Consider the following 23,708-nt stretch of genomic DNA (forward strand, 5'->3'; position numbering starts at 1 on the left):
ATTATTAACTGAAGGCAGCAAGCCCAAAACAAGAACCACAGACTCTCTAAATTCCAGCAAAAGAAAAAAAAACCCAGTGAAAATGTAATTTCTCTAAAACACAAATGAAGAGCTTCAAGTCACCATTACACTTTAAAATCAGCTGAACTGTTTAGACAGGCAAAATTAATCAGCTGAGACAAAATATCAGGCTTCCCTCCTGAACCATTAAGAGACTGACTACACTGAAACACACCCAGAAGTGAATTTCCAAAATGTCAACTAACCTCTAATAACAAAAGGCACAAAAGAATAGGCTTTTCAGGGACAGAGGTGGAGGAAAACTTGCAAGTGTTATCATCAAAAGAGCAAGAAAATTGGCTTCAAGTTTGCTTTGCCCAATCTTCAGCTTTCACACTTCAGACGATAAGAAGCCATCAACAGCAAGAATGACCAGACATGACTTCAGAGCACAGGTCCCAAATACTGAAGATTTTGCACACACAGAGAAAAGGAAGTCAAGTTCCGCATGGAAACCAGAGGTTTGTTTATGTTTAAGTATTTGTAATCACCACCAAAAGGAAGCTGTGGGTCTATTTTTAGGGATCTATTTTTAGTGAAAGCATTATCTCAACATTGTCATTTTATGGTATTAGGGGAAAAAATGGTTTCCTTGTACTAAACTTAAGAGTTATCATATTTCCTGTAAGTAAGGATCAGCTCAAAAAAAGAGATGCACTAAAAAACGAGAAAATCTTCCTGGATTCTCTTTCCTTGACTAGATGTTGAATCAACTTTTCCAAGAGGCTAATGGTGCTGCTTAGTCTCAAGTGTGAAGAAACACGAATTGTTATTTACAAAGAAAATGAGCTTTGCTTAAAGGCTACTCTCAAAAGATGCCCACTGATGCTGGCAGTATACTAAACTAATTTTTAGGTCATATTAGAATAAAGACTCATTTTTCAGCCTCCAAGCTCAACTGGCATAAGAAACAAACCAACTACTTCATGGTCACCTTCACAGTGACCAACCAGCAGGTTTCTGACCCCCAACCTGCTCCCAACACACATAAAACCAGGCAGCCCCAAATCACAATGGTACATTCAAACACATAGACTAAGACTATAAAGCTAAAAGGAAATGTCAGAAACTCCTAACTGCAACACAAGTCATCTGTTGCACACAATTCCCTGTAGAATGACCACAGGTGATAACCAAGAGCAAAAAGTAAAAGCAAAAACGCTAATCTAGAAATTCAAATTGCATGGAAAGTAAAATTCTGCACAGTATTCCTCCAGAAGAAGGGCATCCATTGCTTAGGGGGCTTAACAGACACTTGGAGAGGAATAGTGCAGGCAATGACATAAAAGTTGTCAGCACTGTAACAAGTAACATCCAAATATCTTAAAATAAACTACTTTATCCTTGCATATGATTTTTCCCTACACTCACCATTGGGGCTGTTCTGTGATCAAAGCTCTGCAAAAAGGTATTCTGAGCCCATTTTGACCAGTAAGCATTAGAAAAGCCTGTCCCTAATGCCTCCAGAAACAACTGAAGCTTGGTATTAAAAATCACTGCAGTGATGAACTCTGTGAAGACAGCTCATTACAGTATCCAGAAATACATATGAAATAGGTCAATCACCTAGAGGGCAAGCCAAGGCAAATACAATGTAGGGCTAACTTAACAATGAGATTCGTGGCTTCAAGCCTCCTTTACAGACTGGAAGCTCTATTTTGTATTAAAAAGCTCTGCAAAGTCTGTGTTCCACAATGAAGCTGGCGTGGAAGTTTCTCACACAACTTTTCCTGGTTGACCATGGTTGACAGGAGAAAGACAAATACTAACGTCTGAAAGTATCTGAAATCAAGATGAAGCTATATGCACACAAGTGGATATACCTTATTTCCCATCACTTTAATTAATGAGCAGAATCTTCTGTGCTGAAAGAAAAAGCAGTCCCAGCTGATGACCTATCCCTGTCTCAAAGGTGGATGAAGCACAGCTGAAAAGCAGGTACATCTTAAGCAGTAATGCTCAATTGTTGCTTACTGCATTTCCTTAGCACAGTTTCTGCAAAACACATCCAAAAGCTAATCATCCTAGTCTCCTATTTTGGAAATATTTTTGCAGCACCGCAGTCAAGGTCAGGAATTATTTTCTAAATTCTGTAGAATTTATATATATAGATGTGGTCTGTAGCACCAAGTCTGTGGTCAGAACTCAAGCCTTTTCTCCTCATCAGAAGTAAATATCATATCATTAGAGTCATAGATCAACTTTACAGGGCTCATACTCCCCTTTTTACAACAGTCTCTGTACACAATTGTCATATTTGTACTGAAAAAATAATTAGAAGACTGAGGCAGATGGTCAGAACTAGGTAACTTTAGAAAAAAAAAAAACAAAAAGCAAAACTAATAATTTTGTACTGCTGCTTCAGGTAGATATCTACACAAGCTGAGGAAAGATAGAGACTACAGCTGTAGAGGCTCCTGCATTACTTACTTGCATAGTATAAGCTAAATTCTAATCTGTTCTTATTTTCTGCTAGCTTCACAGTGCAAGTAAATTTATGAAGAGAGCATTCTGCACTGACATGAAAGGAATAAGGCCAACATGGCAGCACGCCCTTCTCAGCTGAATTTGCTATTCCTGCTATTTTTACCATGTTTTAAACATAATGTACACTGACATCATCTCTCCTTTTTCACAGGCTACAGTTGTTTGGAACACCACAGACTTCCACAACAGACATTAGCACAGAGATAACTGGAACAGGGAAAAGAAAATATAAAAGCACACAAGAGAAAACTCTTAAATTTTGTAGCTTTTAAATCCTATTTTTGGACATTCCTTGTATTTTCAACAGCAGTCCTCTTTTGTGTGCAGGCATCTAATCCCCACATGACAACTTATGCCCAGCCACAGCTGTCCAACTCTGGTCGATGGTGTGCAGACACACAGGCTCTGTGCCTGTACATCTCTCCCTACATACAGAGACATGCACTGTTCACAGCCCTTGTCCCTCCTCTCCTCTCTTCCTCTACCTGCCCCACTGAACCAAGCAGTAAAGCAGGAAATAATTGTCACATGAAGGTGTTGACACACTTCCTGCTCTCCTGCAGCCAGAAAGGGAGACAGAGGTTCTGTGGGGTCATATCCCATCTCATCCCAGCATGCCCAGTGGGGCACACTATTTCCAAGAAGATAAAATTCTGTAATGCATCCTGGCATAAGCTCTTCAATACTGAATTTCCAAGGCAGACCTTGACATCCCATTTTAACTGCATGCCTTGGAACATAGAGGACTGCTAATCCTTTCATACTCCACCCAAACCATCCATGTCATGAACTGTGTCACAGGCAATGCTCACAACAGAAATTTCACGTGCTGAAAAATTGCTAGGTTTAGCTGTTAGAGGCATCCAACAGCAGACCAGATTCCAAATAAAAGGCTCACAATACAAGTCCCACCACTCCCTAACACTGTATGTGTAACACTCCTCTCTCTTCTACATTAACGGTGTAGCTTTTTAGCTTTTGGAAGTGGCAAATGAGGAACCCCCTCATCACATCCTCCTCACTGTTAAACACACATGCTTTGCCCTGTCCTTCTGCATTTGACATTCAAGTAGCCAACAGCGGCAGATTTGCTGTGCAAGTAATTGTGCCAGTTCCAGAACCATCATGACAACTTTATGCAGACAAAATTCTTTAAAGCTGCGAAGATGTTCCTTTCTTTCCCCTCTGCTCCCCCTTCCCAGTTGCATAAGCCTATTTTTCAACATTTGGCAAGAGAACGAATGCATTAGATCACAAAGGACCAAATCTGTTGCTGTTGTTTTCCTTTTAAGTTTCCTTAATTAGCCCTCCAGTTTTTGGAAAGTAAAAGGAAAGAAATGCACTGTGGTATAGAACTATCAATATTAACGAACAAGACAGATCTCCGGCTTTTAAAAATATTCTGTTTGAGGCTAAATCAGTGTATCTAAAAGTGGCCTATTTGGAATAAGTATGTCACCAAGTTCGATATTTAGGTCAGTATTTGTGCAATAATTCTAGTCTGTCCTGAAAACAGAAGTTTTGTTCATCTCAGGACACATACATATAGGAAAACCAATCCCAATACCTATTCACCTTCCAAAAGTTTACAGAGGCAGAGCATGAGAGTGGTCTTGGCTATGATAGATTCCACTGTTAGAATGAATCTGATTATACAGGAGCAATGCTTATTTTTAATTAAATTAAACTCCACTCTCCACAAACACAAATTCAAATCTTTTCTAGAACACACATATTTATTGCAGGAGTGATGCATTATGATTTGTCTCATTCTGAACCACCACTAAAAAGTCAACATTGCCAATATTCTGTGGGGAGAAAGACTGCAGAGCAAGCATTCTTTGCAAGTCTCCTTTCAAGATTGAGCTTGTTATTTAAAAGGTAAAATAACATCATCTTCTAGCTCTTCTGAAGTATACAGAAGACAGATATGAATTGTTTTTTCATAGTTAAAAACTGAGCCATTTTAATGAAGTATTTTACCAGGGATTTCCTTTGGCATTACAATTTATAATTAAAGCTTTCATTACACTAAGTAAGAATCAGAAGCTTCAGTTTTCAGCAGCACATATCAGGAGCACAAAGGAGAACAACTACCCTGAAGAACTACCACTGAATGTAAGTTAACACAAATGTCACTTTCAGAACAAATGTCATTAAACAACATCTATATTTAAAATACAGTCTTGAACACTACTCATAACAACTCACTAAAGTGCAAGTACTCCATACAACACCAGTATTAGAGAAGAATCTGTAGGCACCCTGTGACCTAGCCCATAGTGAGCAACTAGAAGCTAAGTTTCAGAGCCATAATACCTTCCTTCCTAAATTTGCTTGCTTTTAGAAACACAGTGCTTTACACAGTATTTTCTTAGTTAGCATCATTATTTCAGTAGCTTTGAACTTGATTAGTTCCCAAACACCTGAGGCAGAATACCTCATATAAATGTTTCCCAGAGTAAGAATGCTAGTTTGCCTGAACTGCAGAGCTGAAGATTCAACTTTTGTCATTTCTTTATACATGTAAATCAGGTGTGGTACACCTTCCAATTAAGCACTTTGACACAAACAGCACCAGCTGGAGGAGATCTGAGTTACTTTTGCAGCATTACTAGTTTCCCAGTTTCTGTTCTTCAGAAACAATGTTACTGTGCAGCACTTCCCACACGAAGTGCCTCGCACACAATCATGCTTGTCTCTGTTTTCCTGCCTCAGGAAAGGAACCCCAAACACCAAGAAAACAACTTGAAGAGGCAAAATACTGTTTGAAAATCCATTAATGCAGAATGCCAATTTTCAGGTTTGAGGGCTGGGGAGATGGGGTTCAAAATGCCTTTACTTTTCCTCGAATAATGTTTTATCAACTAAAAGAATAGCATAGAGAGTTTCTTCACTTCTGACAGTCTGAAAAGACACTCGAAACTCTGTATTTTCTTTCTACACTTACATAAGAATGGGAGGTTATCGTGAGTGCATGGGGATATGTTCTCATGCTGGCTATCATCCCAATGCTGTTAGTCATTTGGGTGAACCAGAGAGAAAGAGAGAAGCACAGCATGGCACAGAACAAGCTTATGCTGCCAGTAATTCAGAGGGGCTTTCTGGCCATTTATCTCTAGCTCTGAAGTTCATTGTTTTCCACTGTTTTTCTCACTCATTAGATTTGCCTTTCATTTATCTGATGTCAAACCCTCTGGAGATGAAAGGACACTACTGTCCTAGAGACAGCCCCAAAGCAGCAAAGACTCAAAAACCTGACAGACCATGCCTCACCATCTCATAAAACATGCCTTGGGGATTTTTACCTTGAGGCTTAACAGACCTAAGCAGATATGCCAGAACTGCTTCTTTAAAAAGAATTTTTAAACTTACTAGGAAAAAAAACCCTAAAAGACATTTTAAATGATGCATGTGCTAGAAGGTGCTGTTTGAAGAAAGTTTGACATCCAATCAAACCTTTTAAAAAGCCCGCAGCCTAGGCTGTATCATTGGCAATCAGCTGGATAATACACTATTGCAATCTAAAGACAAAACAGATCTAGTGCTACATGAGTGTCTCCAAGTACTGCTACATAAAACTAAGTTGCTTTTACATAGTAAAGAGCATGGAGAGTCCTACCAAGTACAAAACACTAATGAGCAGTTTAGGGCCAACTACAAAAAAAATAGAGCATGCTGACAGCACAGTAAAAAAACTTCAGTTGTAGTAAGTATGAAAAATATAATGGTTCAAGATATATAAAGCTTCAGCAAAAAAGCAGCAAGGATTAAAAGATAAAACAGACAACTGCAAAAATACCTTTCAACAACAGAAAGTGGAACTGAAGAGTTAAACAAAAAAACGGAGGCCCTAAACTCCTATAATTAATTGTGTTCTAAGCCCAGTATAAAATTTACTTTACAACTGTTTCAGTTAGTAAAAACTTTTTTCACTGACAGAAAATTATTTGCTTATTAGAAATAACCCAAAAATCAGTTATTAAACTAGAGAGAGGTTCAGCAACACTTCCAAGCAGGAAAAAAATCCTTTATTCTAGCAATTTAAAATTTAGGTTTTATGTAAGGAAGGAATATTAAAAACCGTGACATTACTTTAGGTTTTAATAACACTGAAAAAATGCTTTTTAACTGAAATGTTGACAGTTATATTTGTCATCCTTGTTGTTATAATGATCTCAGTAGATCCATCCAGCTGATAAGAAAATGGAAGTTCAGTACAGCACTTTGCTTACACAACCTCAGTAGAAATAAGTGTTGGTATAAATGCAGAAAAATTCACCTCCCTATTGCCTGTTACCCAGAAATCTGGGTATTTCCATACAACAGAAACAGTAGCAACAGAAGTTCTTGGCAATCAACCCAGAAGAGGAACAGTATTGCTGCATGGAGAAGACTGAACTGGGGGAAACTCTCCAAACATCCCATTCACAGCAGAGTTAGCAGCATTCTCACCTTTGATGCTTGTCGCAGCCATCGCAGATATTCAGTGAAGTTATCAAAACAAATGTAGTAGGTCTGGCTTTGAGGTCCAGAGGAGCTAAATGCTAAACAGTGCTGGTGCTTTTTCACTTCTTCCACCTACAGCAGAGACACAAAACTGTGAGTCAACAAGAATCAAAACTCTTTGCAGAACTCCCCAAGGCAAAGTTAAAGAGCGCCCAAGAGCAGATCATCAAGTAGAGCCGGACTAACCATCTCAAACACCCAAGCTGGATCTTGGGTGTCAAATATCCATGAAATCTACACAAGCAGGAATGAGAAAAGAAGAAGAACATAAACATTTTAATAGAAACTGAACATCATAAAAGGTTTGCCAGTGAAATGCATTTAAGGCTGTTTTTATGCAACCTAAAAAAATACAATTTTTACTCCCTGGTTATTAAAAACAGGCTTAACAAAATGCTTCTCTTACAGCCCAATTAAATTCTTTGGCATTTCTCAACTTGTTAAAAAACACTCAGAGTACATCATTCTGCTACCATACACGAGAAGTCCCACACAACTTATGGTCTCAATGTCTCAGAACAGCATTTTGGAAAGCCTTTGCAAACCAGGAAGTGCAGAGTATTTATGGGGATGAGGAAGAATATTTTTTGAGCAATAATTTAAAAAACACTTAGTTCTGTGCCAAGCACCCTCCTCCCAAGCTTTGTCAGCAGAAGCCCTCAGTACATTTTTCTGAGCTTAGTTATCCTTTTCTTTTAAAATTTGTTGTCAACTTTCTGCTTAACACAGTCTGCATGTTTTATATCACATAAGGCATTTCTGTGCAAAAGCTGCTTAGCAATTCTACATTAAGCAACTGAAATGGTACATAATCTTTTCCCTTTTAAAATTAAAAGAAATATATTGAGATGAAAAAAATATTTATCTCAAAGAGAAGGCTGATGGGAACCTTAATCCTGTCCTTTCCAGCATTCTACAGCCAAGAATACAATTCACGCTCTCAGTTCACACACTGTTGCCAAAAGAAGACAATGTTTCTACTTCGGTATCTCCCAGGAAAAGTTGTAGAATCATGTGAAGAATCATAAAAGAGGCAGGAAAAACAGCTCATAGAAGGCAGCTCTGCTTTTCACACTGCTAGTATAGAATATTAATGAATCAACTCTAGTCTCATATATAATACTGTGAAGCTTGTTTCTCTCCAAATAACTCTCTAGAATTCAACTTACCAGTATGTAAGATAAAGGAGGATTACTACAGCTGTAAATTCAACCACAAGATTATGATTCTCTTCCCATTACCCATTAAACAAGCCAATAATAGTTTTCTGAAACACTGCTTAGGTTAAAACAGTGATGTTGCAATCTTACTGTCTTCACTACAGTTTCACAGAAGAGTTAAGGTTGGAAAGGACCTCCAGAAGTCATGTTGTTCAACCCCCTGCTCAAGCAGGTCCACTTAAAGCCAGTTGCCCAGGACCATGTCCAGATGGTTTTTAAGTATCTCCAGGGGTGATAGATATGCCATCACCCATCTGGGTAACCCATGCCAGTGCTCAGTCACCATCCCAGTGGGAAAAAATAAATTTCCTTGTGTTCAGTCTGGAACTCCTGGGTTTTAGATGTAATCCATCAGAAAAAAGTCTGGTTTTAGCTTTTCACAAGGAAAAATATTTGTTGCTGTTAGCTTGCAACAGACCACTACTCATACAATGATGAATACTCAAAACTCCCACTATGTTCAGAATAAGCCCATGTCCTTATTTGTTAATTTTCAGAACTTAAGAATAACCCAGCATGGAGAAAACTTGGATGAGGAGGAACAGCAGAGATCATACACAACAGGCCTGCATGTATCCTCTGGCTGTATGCTACTGCATATATAAACCACTTAACACTGCACACAAGAAAAAGACACTTGTGTCTTTTGTGCATCCATTGCTTTTCTTTGTAGTTTTAATTCAAATATTCTAAATCATTCAATATGACCGACCATAATCAAAAGTCATTTATAGACTTTGAAAATCCCACTTACAGAAACAAGCTTTTGGAGGGTCAGAATCATCCTAATTGAATGCAATCTTCTCTTCATAAAGAGACACACATTAACCAAGCAAATAAATAAAACAAAGTATCTTACTTTTCCACCAATTAAAGGGAGGACATGCATCTTTCCAGTCTGGCTTTCTTTTACTGATGAGACAATTAGGCATGTTCCACAAAGGATAGCTTGGCGTCTTGTCCATCTGTTGACTGGCAAATGTATTTTCCCTTTTCGAACATTGTACATTCCTGAGAGCTGAATCCGTTCGGAGCTGCCAGTGCTGTGGGGCTTTCCTGAAATAGAAACAAAAGCATCCACTTAATCACAGAAAATCTTTGCCTCTTTCACTCAAGTCATCCTGAGACTCAATCAGGAAATTTTCAAGCTACAAACTGCAGCATGGCAAATGATGTACAGCTTCAAAACCATGCAAGTAGGTAATTTAATATTAGCTTCAGTACAGTCTTTTTCCATAGGTAGAAGGATATGACAGGTTCGTATGATGGGGAGCAGGTCACATTAAATAATCTGCAATAACCATAGAAGCACCAATTAATGGTATCAGCATTCTCTCTGGAACCTGGAAATCAAATGTTCATCTGCAACAATAAGTAACTGGTTCCTGTTGAGTTCACAAGGCGTGTGGTAACTGTAGAAGGGGTGATGTAGTGCCTGTTGACCTGTATCTTTGCATTTCCATGTCTCTTCTGGCTATTCTTCAGCTTCAAAAGCTTCCCAAAGAACACAGGCCCTACCTCCCCCAGCCCACACTGCTCAGTCCAAACCCCAGAGGTAGCACACTCAGCCATTACGTTAGCAGGAGCAACCTAGATGAAACCCCTCAAAGACCCTGCTTTAGTCTGAGTAAAGATTCAGAAAGAGCGAGGTTACTTTGTCTGTATTACAATGAATTAATTATTTTTAATAATTCAGATTATTAGCATAACTACCAATTAGACCAAATCTGTTAAATGACTTTAAATGTCTCAGATTCCACTAATCTAATCTATTAATAAGATTCTACTCTACAGAAAACATTATGAGCGATGGCAGCACAAAGACAAGCATCTCGCACTCTCTCTTTCAGGATGTAAATGAGAGGCACAACTTACTCATTCTAATCTGATTTATCTACACCAGGTTACCCTATCAAACCCTAAACAGTCCAGCCCAGATTTGAGTCATCCAAATACATCTAAGTATTTTGCAAACAGAGACAAGAGCTAATCATGCTCAGGTTAAACCAGTTCAAATTTATGTAAGAACACCAGTGTCAATGAACCTTGGGAGGGAGCTCCCCTGGATAAACAAACCAAAGGGTATGTTAATTTCAAGTAGCTTCCCCATCACAATAAAAGATAAATCACTAATTTCCCCGCCCTAATATTTACCAAAATTCCTAAATACAAGGAATTAATAACTCATTAGGACTCTAGAAAAGCAAAGAGTTGATTCTAACACTAATATTTCAGAGCTGTGCCTACTGATCTCCAGCAGTGACAAGTGCTGCACACTATTATTTCAACTTGCTATTATTCCTGCTTGCATGACAGCTCATTTGTCTCAATGAGTCTGCTCTTGCCTTCAAATTGTCTACAGAAAGATAGAGGACACCTACCACATGCCCTATCCACTGCCATTCTCTCACCCCTGCCTAGCCCATGCCAATTCTTGTCCTTATCTTTAAAAGCAGCCTTTTTGAATCTTCCTGCCAATTTAATGAGCCAACACTTGGCACAGTTACCCTCAAGCCTTGCTCTGCTCTAATAAACACTAGCATTTAGGCTACCAACTTCTGCCAGTTTGGATCTGCAGGAACATCATTGTTGCTTGATGCTGAAACACTGAAACTTTAATGCCCACAAGGTATCAGCCTCAAATTCAAAAATAGGTGCTCCAAGAAAGCAGTAGTTACACTGCCAAGCAAATTCATATCCAGCCACAGAAGCTGTGGATTAACTCTTTCTCTAACAGAGGGAAATGGGACACCCATTCCATGCAAAGCCTCAAGACAACCGACAGAGAATACCAGTGAGTAAATTAGAGCAATTCAGCCTTAACAAACACAAAAGCTGAATCAAACAGTACATTTGGAAGATGAAACATTTAGTTCTTAAAGTAACTGAGAATTTATCTAGCTTGTGCAAAATGTCACAGAGCACTGATTAAAAAATAACACAAACAACAACCATATCTCTGTAACGGAGTAAAATGTACTTGGTAAATGCTAATAGCACAACTGTATAAGGAATAGCTGTCAGGGATGTGTGCAGCTGCACCTTTAAAATTTTGTTTTATGATCATCTTCCCAGGTCTGTTTTCTGACTGTGTGCTCTCTAACTTCTCAGGAAAAGCGGAACATGCTGCTGATAGAAACCCCTTAAGACCGTAAGACATAAACTCAATCTTTTGGGAAGACAAGCTCATTTAGCATTTCAACAGAACCAAATGCAACTTTTGCAAACCTTCAGGAACAAAGGGCATAATTTGCACTTAATCTGGGCAGACGTGTGTCCTGGAAAACACCAAACCTCAGAAATTTTTAAGGAATATCATGGATAGCAAAGAGTATGAGCTCTGGCTACAGTGCTGCAGCCAAGATGCTTGGTTGGAAACACAACAGCATTCTGGAACAATCAAGTAGTAGCATTATCCTGCCTAGACCAGTGGTAAAAAAACTACCACACTAGGTACTCACACTTCACAAGGGGTACTGAAAAGCTAGTCTTGGAAAAAGTTACAGGGGAAAATAAATTCAGATGCCTGAGAAATCTGCTTTCTAGGACCAGACCCTCTTGGACTAAACACATGATGTTAGGCACAGCTGGACCTGTAAAACTACTCATAAATCTCTGAAATATAGTTCCTAAAATTTCATGCAAATTCTCAGTTTGTCAGTTACAAGATATAGTAACAATTAGTATCGTTAGTAAAGGTTTACTAAAAAACCTGGAAGTGAGCTATCACTTGAAGTATTCCTGCTAGATATGAACTGTATTTTCTCTCCAAGTTCATATTTGCCTAGAAAATTACTGGAATAAGAACCTTCAGTTACTCCTAGAAATACAAGGGGGGAAAAAAAACCCCTTTAAACTCAAAGGAACCCTTCAAAGGATTTAAGGTGCTTTTTCTCAGCAAGTACTGTCCTTTGCTAAGTGAAAACCGGAAGGTTCTTGATGAGAACATACAGAAATAAACACTGGACCAATTTCATTAAAGCAAATGGTTTCTCTCTTCCATTTCTTGCCTACTTCACTACATAACCAACCATCTGGTTGCACCAGATGATCTTTCAAGGTTCCTTCCAACCTGGGCTCTTCCCTGATTCTGTAACTTGAAAAGCTCATGTTTAATATTGGATCACATGTTGTTGCCTGAGACGCAATCTGCTCACATATTCAGTTTTCTTCCTGCTTAAGGATTGTCATCATTGATACTTGATAAAACATTGTGATACTATTATCATGCAAGTGGGGAAAAAAAGAGTCAAAAGCTACAGGCTTATTTTGATTTTAAACAGAGGTTAATCAAGGACATACCAACTAGTTGTGGAACTAAATCCCTAGATTCATAAATCCGCCCAAGTATTTTTTGCAGGTAACTGTGAGCAAAAGCTGTTTGAAAAGTAGCAGCCTTGCCTACTAAAAAATAAGCCTGGACAGACTGAGCTTTAAAGAGCTCAGGTATTAGCTGCCAAGAGAACATAAAAGCAGGAAAAGTTTAAATGACAGTGAGCTCTGCCACAGCAGAAATGGGATGGGGTTTGGAAAGAGAGTGTGAAGCAATCTAAGGCTGGCTGTTCCTCACTTCAGGGAGGAAAGCAGCAGGTGGCAGAGTCTCCTGCAAGAGGGCTCATCCCTGACAGGCTGGGGAGTGGAGGACAAGGGAAAGGCTCAGAACTGCACCTGCCTTTTCTATGACCTGGAAAATAATCAAATCAGAAGGCAAATGACATTTTTTTCTTCCAAGCGTACAGAAAGATGGGGAGCAATCTGGACTACAGAAGAATGCCTTCAGGCCACAAAGCAAACACCACAAATTATGGCATAACTACAGCATCACCACCAAAAATCTGTTGGTTTTGAGGTACCCTGCCTCTAACAGTGCCAGAGGAAGCACTGTTTTCAGTAAAAGCTCAGCAGTTCTGAAATTATGTTACTCAATCTGCCTCACAGACCACCCATTCAAGATTTAGAAGGCTGCATGAGATTCACATACAGATGAATCTTCAGTTTTAACTAACCCTGAAGGAAGCAAATGAGTTTTCACAGGGGCCTGTGATAATGTACCAAAGCCAAGAGTCATGCAGATAAAATGGTAATGATGATCCTTTGCAACTCGAAACATAAATTTGAATCCTGCCAAAAACTTGAAATATAATTATTGTTGCACTGATCAGAGTGAAGGCAAATAAGCCAGAACATCCAGAAGAGTCACATACCAGAAAATGTTTTTCAAATGCTAAGCCCAACCAAAGCAGTTTGAGTATTTTAGCAAGAAACCATAAAAAGATTATTTTTCATTCCTGTCAAGTCTCCAAGACTACAGCAACTCCTAAGCACCCCCACAACAGGACTTTTGTTCTGTGCAAGGCATTAGAAGAGATGCCTCAAGGAATTATGAGCAGACCACTCATTTGGCTATCTTGATATTCATGCCTGAATTCCTCTCAGTTTTAACTCCTCCTGAGTCCTGAAGGGAAACTAGCGGTATTCACAAGGATAAAGAAAAGCAAGGAATTTGACTGAAACAGCAGAACTGTCTTTAGAATCACAGAACCTACCCTGCTTCATAGAAAGCAGGATGGGACAGAAGTAATGTTTCTATGATGTTAAAGAACTAAGATCTCACCACAAGCAGCCTGAGGAAGCTCTGGGTACACAACACACTGACATCCTGCTTGGTGCAGAGACTTCAAACTTTATTAAATAAATACCCACAGCCACTTGCTTTGGATTCTGGAGTAAAGCTCTTTATCCCAGCGATGAAAGGCATATGGAATACATTACCATCAGAAGTTATAAAATACCAGCTCATTATGGGACATAAAAGTACTTGGGGAGAAAAATACCCTCTCTTCAGCAATATGGCTGATTAAGTTGCAAGTACTTAGTATTCCAACCCTGTTTGAAAAGTACAGCCAATAAAGTCTGTCTCTAAAGAGCGACTTAAGACATTCCCAAAATAAGAGCAGGGAAAATTGTTGACATAAGAAACACGTTCACTTCTGTGCAGCAGGTCTTATTTTTATTACTAATATTGGTTTGATGGAATGAAAACTAAAAATTCCTCGTGACCTGCATGGTGCAGGCAGCCCGGCCAGCTGGAGAGACTGCCCGCCCCAAGCCATCTCGGGTATTGGCCAGTGGTAAGACAGGCTTAAGTTATTATTCAGTAGGAATAGTGTCAAAGTTTGAGACTTCTCAGAAGTGACTGAATTAACTCTGAGTGCCTAATTTAGGGATGTACTTTTCCTGCTACAGCTGGGTAGCTACAGTGGTCATCATCCTACTCTGCACAGTGTTGGGCCCCCAACCCAAGGCCAGCATTGCATCAGCCCAACCACATCAGCTGCTCCTCGCAAGGCGTCCCCAAGGCCTTTCAGACAAAACAGGCTGCTTTCATTTTTTGCTTCTCCTTTTGACTGAGAGGCCTTAGGGACAGCTCATGGTGAGTACTTCAGCATGGAGAGCAGAGGAATGGCACGTAGGGGCCAGAGCTGTGACATAGTGGCTGCTGCTGGAGAGGATATGTAATCAAACCCACACATGGCTTTCAGCAAGTCATTTCAGAAACAAGATATTACACACACAAATATTATGTGAATTTCAATTGTACGCATTGGAGCAAAAGAACACCCAAAAACCACAATTCAGTTTTGAAGATTCTGATCTGAATCCACTTGGGAAAGCTGGGCTATTCCCTAGCTGGTCAGGGGGAGCCAGCAGGGTGGGTGGCAGCCCCCGAGTTCACACCTGGAGCACCATCCCCACCACCTCACTGAACTGAAACCAGAACAGCTCATCCCACATTGCCTCTGAACCTGCAAATCAAAGCTCAGCACTCCTCCTGCCTAAATACAAGTGCAAAGAGGCCTCAATTACCTCAAAACACAGAAAGCCCTTGAGTGTCTTTGCCCACCTTTTGGGAAACTACGCTGCAATTGCTGTTGCTGAAACCTTACTGCCAGATCATCCTGCAGATTTCTACTTTTGCTCAAGCCCTTTCATTAAATACAGATGAAACTACTGCCTGCAATGTTTTTGAAGCTTTTCAGTCATGCAAGGCTGCTTCCCCTTTCATTCTCATCAAACTAAGGACAGCAGTGATGACTTCAGGCAAGCCCCAGTGCAATGAGATAAAAATAAAGCAGCAAGTGAGATTTAAAAAAGAAAAAAGAGGGTGGTAAAGGAAGCAAAAAAAAAAAAAATACAAGTAAAACCTCAAACTATTGTACTGCTCTCTTTTTTTATTTGAAATATACAAAGAAAACCTACATACAAACACATGCTTATTAGAAGTTTTTTTTCTTGTCCCCACTGTCTTAATTTAGAAACAAAGGCACAGAATTAGCAGGTTTTATATTTAACTAAGACCAAAGATTCACCTCACAGTCTCTACTAGCAGGCTGCTTTTGCAAAGGTAACAGACCAAGAATATATATCAAAGCTTCACCTGTCAAATCATTCCAAAATTAGCAATTGAATTTTTTCCCCTCAAATCTACTTACACTCTTAAAGATTGCTGCAAGATTTAACACAAGGCCACAGACTGATTCTATACTGCTCAGTCAAGGAGGAACTTGGTCACCATTATACTGTTCTTAAGGGCATGTAACTATCAGCATAGTTCCATAGTTTACTCATTATACTCCTCATTTTCCTGCACTCTGTATTGTATGGGTGCTGGGGGAAACTGAAGTAGTTAAGTTTCCTTTAGGAATTAGCAGTTCAAGCTCTGCTACTTGAAGGCTCTACTACCTTTCCACTGGAGAAAGAAAAGCAGACTCCAAATGATGAATTTTACTGAACTGTGTTAAACTCATCCTTTTCTTTAAGGAAACATTCACTATGAGACAAAACTGGCAGAGTAGAACACAGACAACCCTTTAGTCTTTGTAAAACATGTTCCTCCTACTTTACAGGAAGATCACCCTTAAAAACAAGGATTACTGCTACATGATATGATACAATAAAACATAGTTAATAGTTTTATAGCCATAATCCTGCCTTCCACTTCAGAGTAAATCCTCACTGGAGGAAAGGTTTGTATGTATTTAATAATTCAGAAAATATCCCTCTTTCCTCACTGAGACAGAGTTCAGTCTTTGCTCACTTGATCATTCCCTTTATCTTGTTCTCAACAAGACTCACCATCTTGACAGAGGAGCCCTAAAACTGTGGTATCAACTCTTCAAAGGATATCACAGGCAAAATGCAACAAAAATTACTTCTCTGAAAAGCTTTTCTATCAAGTGCCATGTAGATCCAGGGATGATGGCTGTAATACCTCTAATGACAAAAACTAAGTATAAAAGTATATAAGCATTTATAAGCAAAAGCTTCTGAAGGCAAACCTAACAGCGACCCAGCAGAATTCATTCAAGAGTCATTGTTAACCAACACAACTCCTACACTAGGACAACCTAAAGGCAACAAGCTAAAGCAGGCTATGTAGCAGTGGACAGGATGCTATTTGCAATTAAAAGCATGCAAGCACAGTGGAAATTCATCTGGATTGCTATGTAGAGACAGCAAACACAAAGCCTTGGAATGCAATTGTTCTAATTGTAGCAAGTGAACTCAAGATCTAGCTACTTCAATGTTATTTTGACAGATTTTGAAGTTCAGTTTGTACAAGCAAACATCCATAAACACAGACTGACCACCAACAAACTGAAAAGCCACCTGGTTCTTACACTCTTCACCCCATCTATCCCTACAGACTACTCCCGCAGCTGAACATGGGTCCTTCACATTCAAACTCTCAGACTTCTGCATCCCCATTCACTTCACTTGTCTGCAGGAAATCCAAGCAAGTTACATGCAGGCAGGGTTGTTTAGCAAAATAAAGGCACACTTGATGTCCAAACTTCTGCTTGGAAACAGAAGTTTGATTTAAGTTTTGTACTAAAAATACAATGGAGATGCAGGCTGAATTCTGTTGTTTTGTTCAAATATCTCATTTTGAAGAAAGGTTATAAAAGGGAGAGAGTCACCTGCTTTCCAGTAGCAAAACTCAATACCAACCCTTTTGGGAAAGTACCATATGTCACCTCTCCAAGGAGAAATAACTGAAATATCCTGAAAATGTACCATCAAGAAAAAAATGTCATCTTCCTCCTGTGCTTTAACAAAGTTGCAAAAAGCTGCAATATTGGTCTAGAGGCATCCAGGAAGTCTTATCTAAAACAACTTTCCCATCTTGAACTTACGATTCATTTAAGGAAGCTACTGACTAGTTCTTCAATGACATAATCTACCAAGAATTTTAGGTCAAAGTAAATTTAAAACAGAGCTAGTCTTACACTGGGAAGACTTGTGCTAAATTCTGCTCGAATTCCTTACACATATTTCTTTAAAAGAATATTTTAGCAATACATTTCAAGTTATCCTTTATTAAGATGGCCTCAAAAAACTCCACTTTCAAGTTATACAGCTTTATGCACTGATATTAAAGAGGTGAAAATGCAACAGATGGGGCCAAAAAAAAAAAAAATACTTACAAAGTCGCCAGTACTTGCCATGACTTTTATGACAGCATGTACAGCTTCTGTAGGATGGGACCCAATGAATGCTCAACTGACCTTTGCCCTTTCTTCCCAATTCAGCCCCTATAAAGCACAGCTCAACAAACTGCCGAAAATGCACTTTTTTTCTGGTGAAGTCATGCAAAAATTGAATTCTACTTGTAATACTCCCAACGCACAAAAAGCCACAAGCACAGTAAAATCCCTGGCATCCCAAAGGATACTTATCCTGTCTAAAGCAATTGTTGTATTGGCAAAAGCTCTGAGCTAACCAACTGTTTTAGGCAAAGCTTGAGTCTTGATGGAATTGAAGAGCGAAATTACACTGAGGTTAGCAGCAGCTTTCAGGTTTTATCAGTGTTAGATGCTCAACATGAGGCATGGCAATGTAAGCTCAAAATAACCACTTGAACGCACACTCCTCTGAGAAGGAAGAATGACAGCCCCTGGCAGAAGTTCATCTGTATGCCTTAGTACCACAAGAGAAATGTAGGAATCCATGCTCCTTACCAGCAGAAGTTTAGTAAATCCCCACATGCCCTTGGAACGTACTTGCCTTGCCCCAAGGAGGGAAGATGTGGGTAGTCAAACATTTTTTAAAAGCTACAGAGGAACACATGTGCATGCTAGGTCAAGAATTGTTTTGCATGAACTTCTTACATAACACAAAAGTTATCTTTCAAAGTATTCTAGACTAAAATTCCATCAACTGCAAGATGATTAAGCTATTTTGTGTGTTAAATGTATTCAAGTTCCAAGTACAGTGATTTTTCTCCTTGTTCTATTATCAGAAGAAACAAGTCAGGTATCCCACTTATCTAAAAGTATGTACTTATCTAAATCCTTGTTAAGGTAAAACATTTTAAGTATGACACTTCCTACCACTGTACTAGCATTGTTACACAGATCAAAATCTAAACTCAAGATTTATCATAGGACACAACTGATAAACAGCTTACATCAAATCAATTCTGTAGAGTATTGCAAGGCACATCTATTACTAGCACATCTCAAGAATGTCTAGTTTAAAAAAAATCAAAAATAACTGTGATAGGAAACTGTACTGAAAAATTTATAACTCGTCCAGTCAAGCCCCTCTGAAGTTTAGCCCTGCAAAGAGAAGGCTAGAACTCTAGATTTCGAATTGGCAACATCTACAATCAAAAGCCACAATACCTAATAAATGAAAAGAGAGGAACTAATAGGCAAAGACTAAGTGACTGCTTTAAATTGCACAAAGACAGAGAAATACAGAACCCAGAAGAAACAGCAAAGCAATTAGTCAGAGACTTATCTGTCATTTAAAATTCAGCTTCATTAACATACGATTTCAAGCTACTGCTAGAAGGAATTCTGGCTGACCTTATAATCCAATCTTACTCCATCGGATCAGCTATTGTGTTCACAACTTGCTAGGTAAGCTCAGTTCATACACATTATGTCTATACCTTGTCTGCTTTTCCCAGGTACTAGTCATCAATATTTATGCATGCATGTGATTTTACGTAGTATGCTCATACGAACCTTTTGTTTTAAAGGAGCTAGTCAGAGCAATAATGGGTTTGGTTCTGACTTCAGTAAGTAGGCATGGAGTACATATTCAGCTGAAAGTGAGAGCTGCAACAAGCCACAAGGACACTCTCGGTTGCCTGTTTCTCCCTCTGCTACAACACAGTAGAGACCGTTCCTAATACCACCCCTAACAGCCCTTCTTTTTCACTTCTCTCTTATCAGCAAAAGCAGCTTCAAAGAACCACACAGAAGCCTGGATGACGAGAAAGGAGAGGCAGGATTTGCAGATGCCCTTGGAAAGCTTCACTACCTGGATTTCTGCCTGCTTATAGCCATCCACCTTGTTTCCTTGCTAAAGAACACAGACCCTTTGATTCACGCTAACTTGACTTCAATCATTCAAGTGTTTTCTTTTTCCAAATTTACATGACAAAGGTTGATTATGCTGATATAAATTAAACGTGTGTCAGCAGCAGAATTCTGTGCCTCAGATCGCATTCCTCAGGGGAAAAAAACAATACAAGATAGAAGGAAAGCTGATTTTATAAAGTGTGAAGAAGGAAACAGTGGGAAGAGATATGCATCGTGAAGAAACATGAAAGAGAACATTTTCTCAATGCTTTTCTACCCCTGGAAACAGGCAGAGAAGATTTATCACATGCCCACAGATATCAGGTTTGACACAGTTTCTTCTCTTTCCTACCTCAGAGACTAGGAGTAACTGGATAGCATATGGGAATTGTCTAGGAGCGCACATCATACGGTTTTATTACAAAGGAGAGGAAAAAAACAGAAGACATTGGCTTTTTCCATTCCCTTTTTAAATTAAATGAGCTATCACACATCTGAGTCATCTCCAAACCCATCAGTTTTCTGTCCAAAGCACTCCATGGGTCTGCAAAAGGATAATCACAAGTACTAGCTCATAAGCCTGTCTACACTCTAAAAGTCTCTTCTTTGATGCTATACATCCCTATAAGAAAAATGTTGAAAATTCCCACACCCACAGCAAAAGCAGGAAGAAGCCTGTACAAAGGTCCAGTTTCCCAAGTACACAGTCTGATTTGGAGCTCCTGAGGCCTCAGGAAGTTATCTAGGAGAAATCAAAACAAGTTCATAAATTTCAGCTTTGACAGGAAAGTGAGCGTGCTAAAAACAGCCTCAGGAATTTAAATTCATCAGAGCACCACTTTAACTCTGGTTCCTGATAATTTTAGAAAAGGATCTCTATATACCCACCATGAGTCCTTTGTACAACACTAGTAGGATCAACTTGAAGCTGGGGCTACTCATCCAAGCTTTCTCCTCTCAGTGAAAATACCCAGAGGAGTCTGAAAATCCCACCTACATATGGGAGGACCCCATCCTGAAAGTCAAGCATCAGCTTTTTACTGGCATTTGAATCCAAGACCTCTCAATACCACAAGAGCAGTCCAGCTGAACTGTGTTCAGTATAATACACAGTACAAGTAAGTCCACTTAAGTGCATTGATTGTGGTCAGACCATAATAGTATTTCATTCTTCTGCCTTACAAATGAATGCTTTCTCTACCACTGGAAAAAATATTGTGGCTACACAGAGACACAGTGGTTAAACTGTTTACTTTGAAAAAAGCTGAGCAAATGAAACTGTTCTACCCTCCATCCTTGCCCAATGCTAGCATCTAAACACCAAAAGACCCCAACAAAACCAAAAGCATTACCCTGCAAAGCACATCCTTTCAAAGTTCAGCACATCTTAATCTTATTAAAACTGTATAGAACACTCCACCCTGTAATCAGGGGTAAAACCTAAAATATGCAAGATCTCATTTAAGCAGGCTCTCCATTTTGACCCACCCACTCTTGCTGACCAATTGTCTTAAGTGCCTGGCTCCTCACAGAGGAAGGGATCATATTACATTTGTCTTTCTGAAAGCCATTTCACAGGTCACCTCCAGCAGAGGAATGCAAATGGCCAGGACCTTATGATCACATACCCTAATAGCAGAAATCATCTCCTGTGCTATCTCACCTGAGTACAGAGGAGGGACAAGAGATGGTGGATCAAAACCACCTCATCTGCCTCCCCTTTCCAGAGATCTACTGTGTGAGTGGAGACAGCCACACATCCACAGAAAGGAACAGTAATAAAGTTCTTCTCTCTAAAACACACATGAAGCTTCGGTGTCAGAAAAACCACAAGAAAGGTCTGCGATCCTCTCATTCACAAACATTTGCAGGATTAAATCTGAAAAACATTTGGACAGATTTTGAAAAGAATCCTTCCCAAAGTACTATCATTTTGATTCCTCTGCCCACTCACCCTCCTTTGAGGGAGAACTGAGACTCCTGAAGACTTTTTTTTTTTTTTTGACACTTTCTATTTATGCTCCAGATATCTTCATCTCCACCTCAACAAGAAAGGAAAGGAAGAAGTCAAGGATATATTATAGCTGCAGTACTTTAATTTATAGTATCCCAGCAACAAGAATTTATTCTGTGAAATTTATTATTAGGAGCAAAACAATAATTAATTTAAATTGCAAACTGTTTACTTTGCACATGGGAAGCATGTTGGGTACAAAATGCCAAGCACTGCCAACCTCCAAAAGAACATTATTCTATTATACTTCAGATCTGCAGAACTCACACTCTGAAATTTTTTTTAAACTGAAGTTTCATATACGGTATTGCTACATTAACAGATTTAATGAGATACTCTAATTTCTAGGTTTTTTTGACTAGTAGATGATTTCTAGATAGCTAGACAGATCACATTCAGCTACATAAGGACAATGAGACTTATGAAACACCATAAAATTATTCAATGTAGCATTTTTAATAAAAAATAATCACATCACGGAATCACAGAATCAGCTAAGTTGGAAGGGACCCATCATGATCCTTGAATCCAGCTCCTGGCCCTGTACAGGACAATCCCCAGACTCACACTATGTGCCTGAGAGCATTGTCCAAACACTTCTTGAACTTTGCCAGGCTTGGTGCTGTGACCACTTCCCTGGGGCGCCTGTTCCAGTGCCCCAGCCCTCAGGGGAAGAACCTTTTCCCAATATCCAACCCTGCCTGAGAGAAGGATTTCTCTGGTTGGAACACCGCCACCAGCAGAAGCACCTCCCCAAAACTTGAGGAATCAACTGCTTGGCAACATAAGAAAAAAAGGCAACCAGTCATCAGGATCTGCTTTCCGCTTCAAGGAACACTGGCATCTCTATTTTGGTTTTGCTATCAAACCTAGATGAGGAGAAGGCTCGAGAACAGTCTTACACCATGGGAACATCTGCAAAGGTGTAACAGGAAGTGGGAAGGAGAGGGAGAATTGCCCCTCCAACGCAGGAAAACATCTCCCCTTATTGCCCCAGTTTGTCTTGCTCAACATTCTCCTCTGAGTTTTTGTAGTGGCCTCCTGCTGGTTTTTGAAGCAAATAAGCCAGTGACCCAGAATGTAATTAAGGGAAAGGAACTGTGTCATTTACCTCATCCAATTTGCATTTTGCATACTAACTCATAGTATAAAAAGCTGTTTAGACATACTTTCTCTCACTGCTCTACTGAACTATTTGCTATTAGAATTGTTAATATAATGTGAGAACTCACTAGGTAAGTTTAAAAACACTTTGATTCACGTTTACTTTAATCGTCTTTTTCCTACAAAAGCATACAACTGTTTAGACTCCTCAGAACCAGAGAGGCTTTGAGCAAGCACAGCAACTCTACTCAAACATTTATACAACTTGGCATTTAAGCAATTCTTGACCAGTTGTTTTACCCTATAATCCACTTTCTTTCCGTCTCCTTGAAATGTTTTTGCTAATCCTTTGCCTCGAGTATTGCTACTTCCAGGGCAGAACTCACCACTGTCTCCACAAGCTGTATTCAGCCATGGTTCACGTGCTCCTCCCCAGCAATGACACAAACAGACCCAAAATCCTGTTAGGAAGGCTTATCCCATAAACCAAGACCACAGTTACTTAACATGGCAGACATCACTTGCCTGAAACTACCTTAAATTCATGGTAAGAATTATACAAAGCACATTACTAGACCAATGCCCAACCTGGAACCAAGAGTGCCATATCATCACTGAGGCCTGACAAATTTCTACATTTGAAACAAACTATGGAAAGCTCGTCCTAATAAACTGTAAGAAAAAGGCCCTCAGACTTTTAGGACAGCACTATGGAATGCCTGCCAGCATATTCTAACATTCAGTAATATACACAGCAAGCCAAGCAGAACTTGCTACAGAAACAAAACTGGCCAAAAAATTCTTCTCCAAAAAAATAGGCTCTGCTTGAATTTGAACTTAGAGACTTGGAGATTTCAGCTCCAAGGATGCAATGAGTTTAGCAGCTGTCACAGATGTCTTGTCTTACTGAATCATGAAGTATAGTCTGAGGACTTCATG

At 39.4% G+C, this 23,708-nt stretch overlaps 1 protein-coding gene across 1 annotated transcript in view; it reads right to left on the bottom strand.

Moving 5' to 3' along the window:
• PHLPP1 (PH domain and leucine rich repeat protein phosphatase 1) overlaps nucleotides 1-23,708 on the bottom strand; it is a 135,993-nt gene that overhangs the window by 53,662 nt on the left and 58,623 nt on the right. The window contains exons 2-3 of the mRNA XM_059854038.1: nucleotides 9,136-9,332; nucleotides 7,003-7,128 (exon numbers count right to left, since the gene is read on the bottom strand). Coding sequence (XP_059710021.1) covers nucleotides 7,003-7,128; nucleotides 9,136-9,332 — 323 coding nt within the window. The remainder of the gene's footprint in view (nucleotides 1-7,002; nucleotides 7,129-9,135; nucleotides 9,333-23,708) is intronic.

This window comes from Haemorhous mexicanus, chromosome 1 (assembly GCF_027477595.1).
Source record: "Haemorhous mexicanus isolate bHaeMex1 chromosome 1, bHaeMex1.pri, whole genome shotgun sequence".
Classification (NCBI taxonomy): domain Eukaryota; kingdom Metazoa; phylum Chordata; class Aves; order Passeriformes; family Fringillidae; genus Haemorhous; species Haemorhous mexicanus.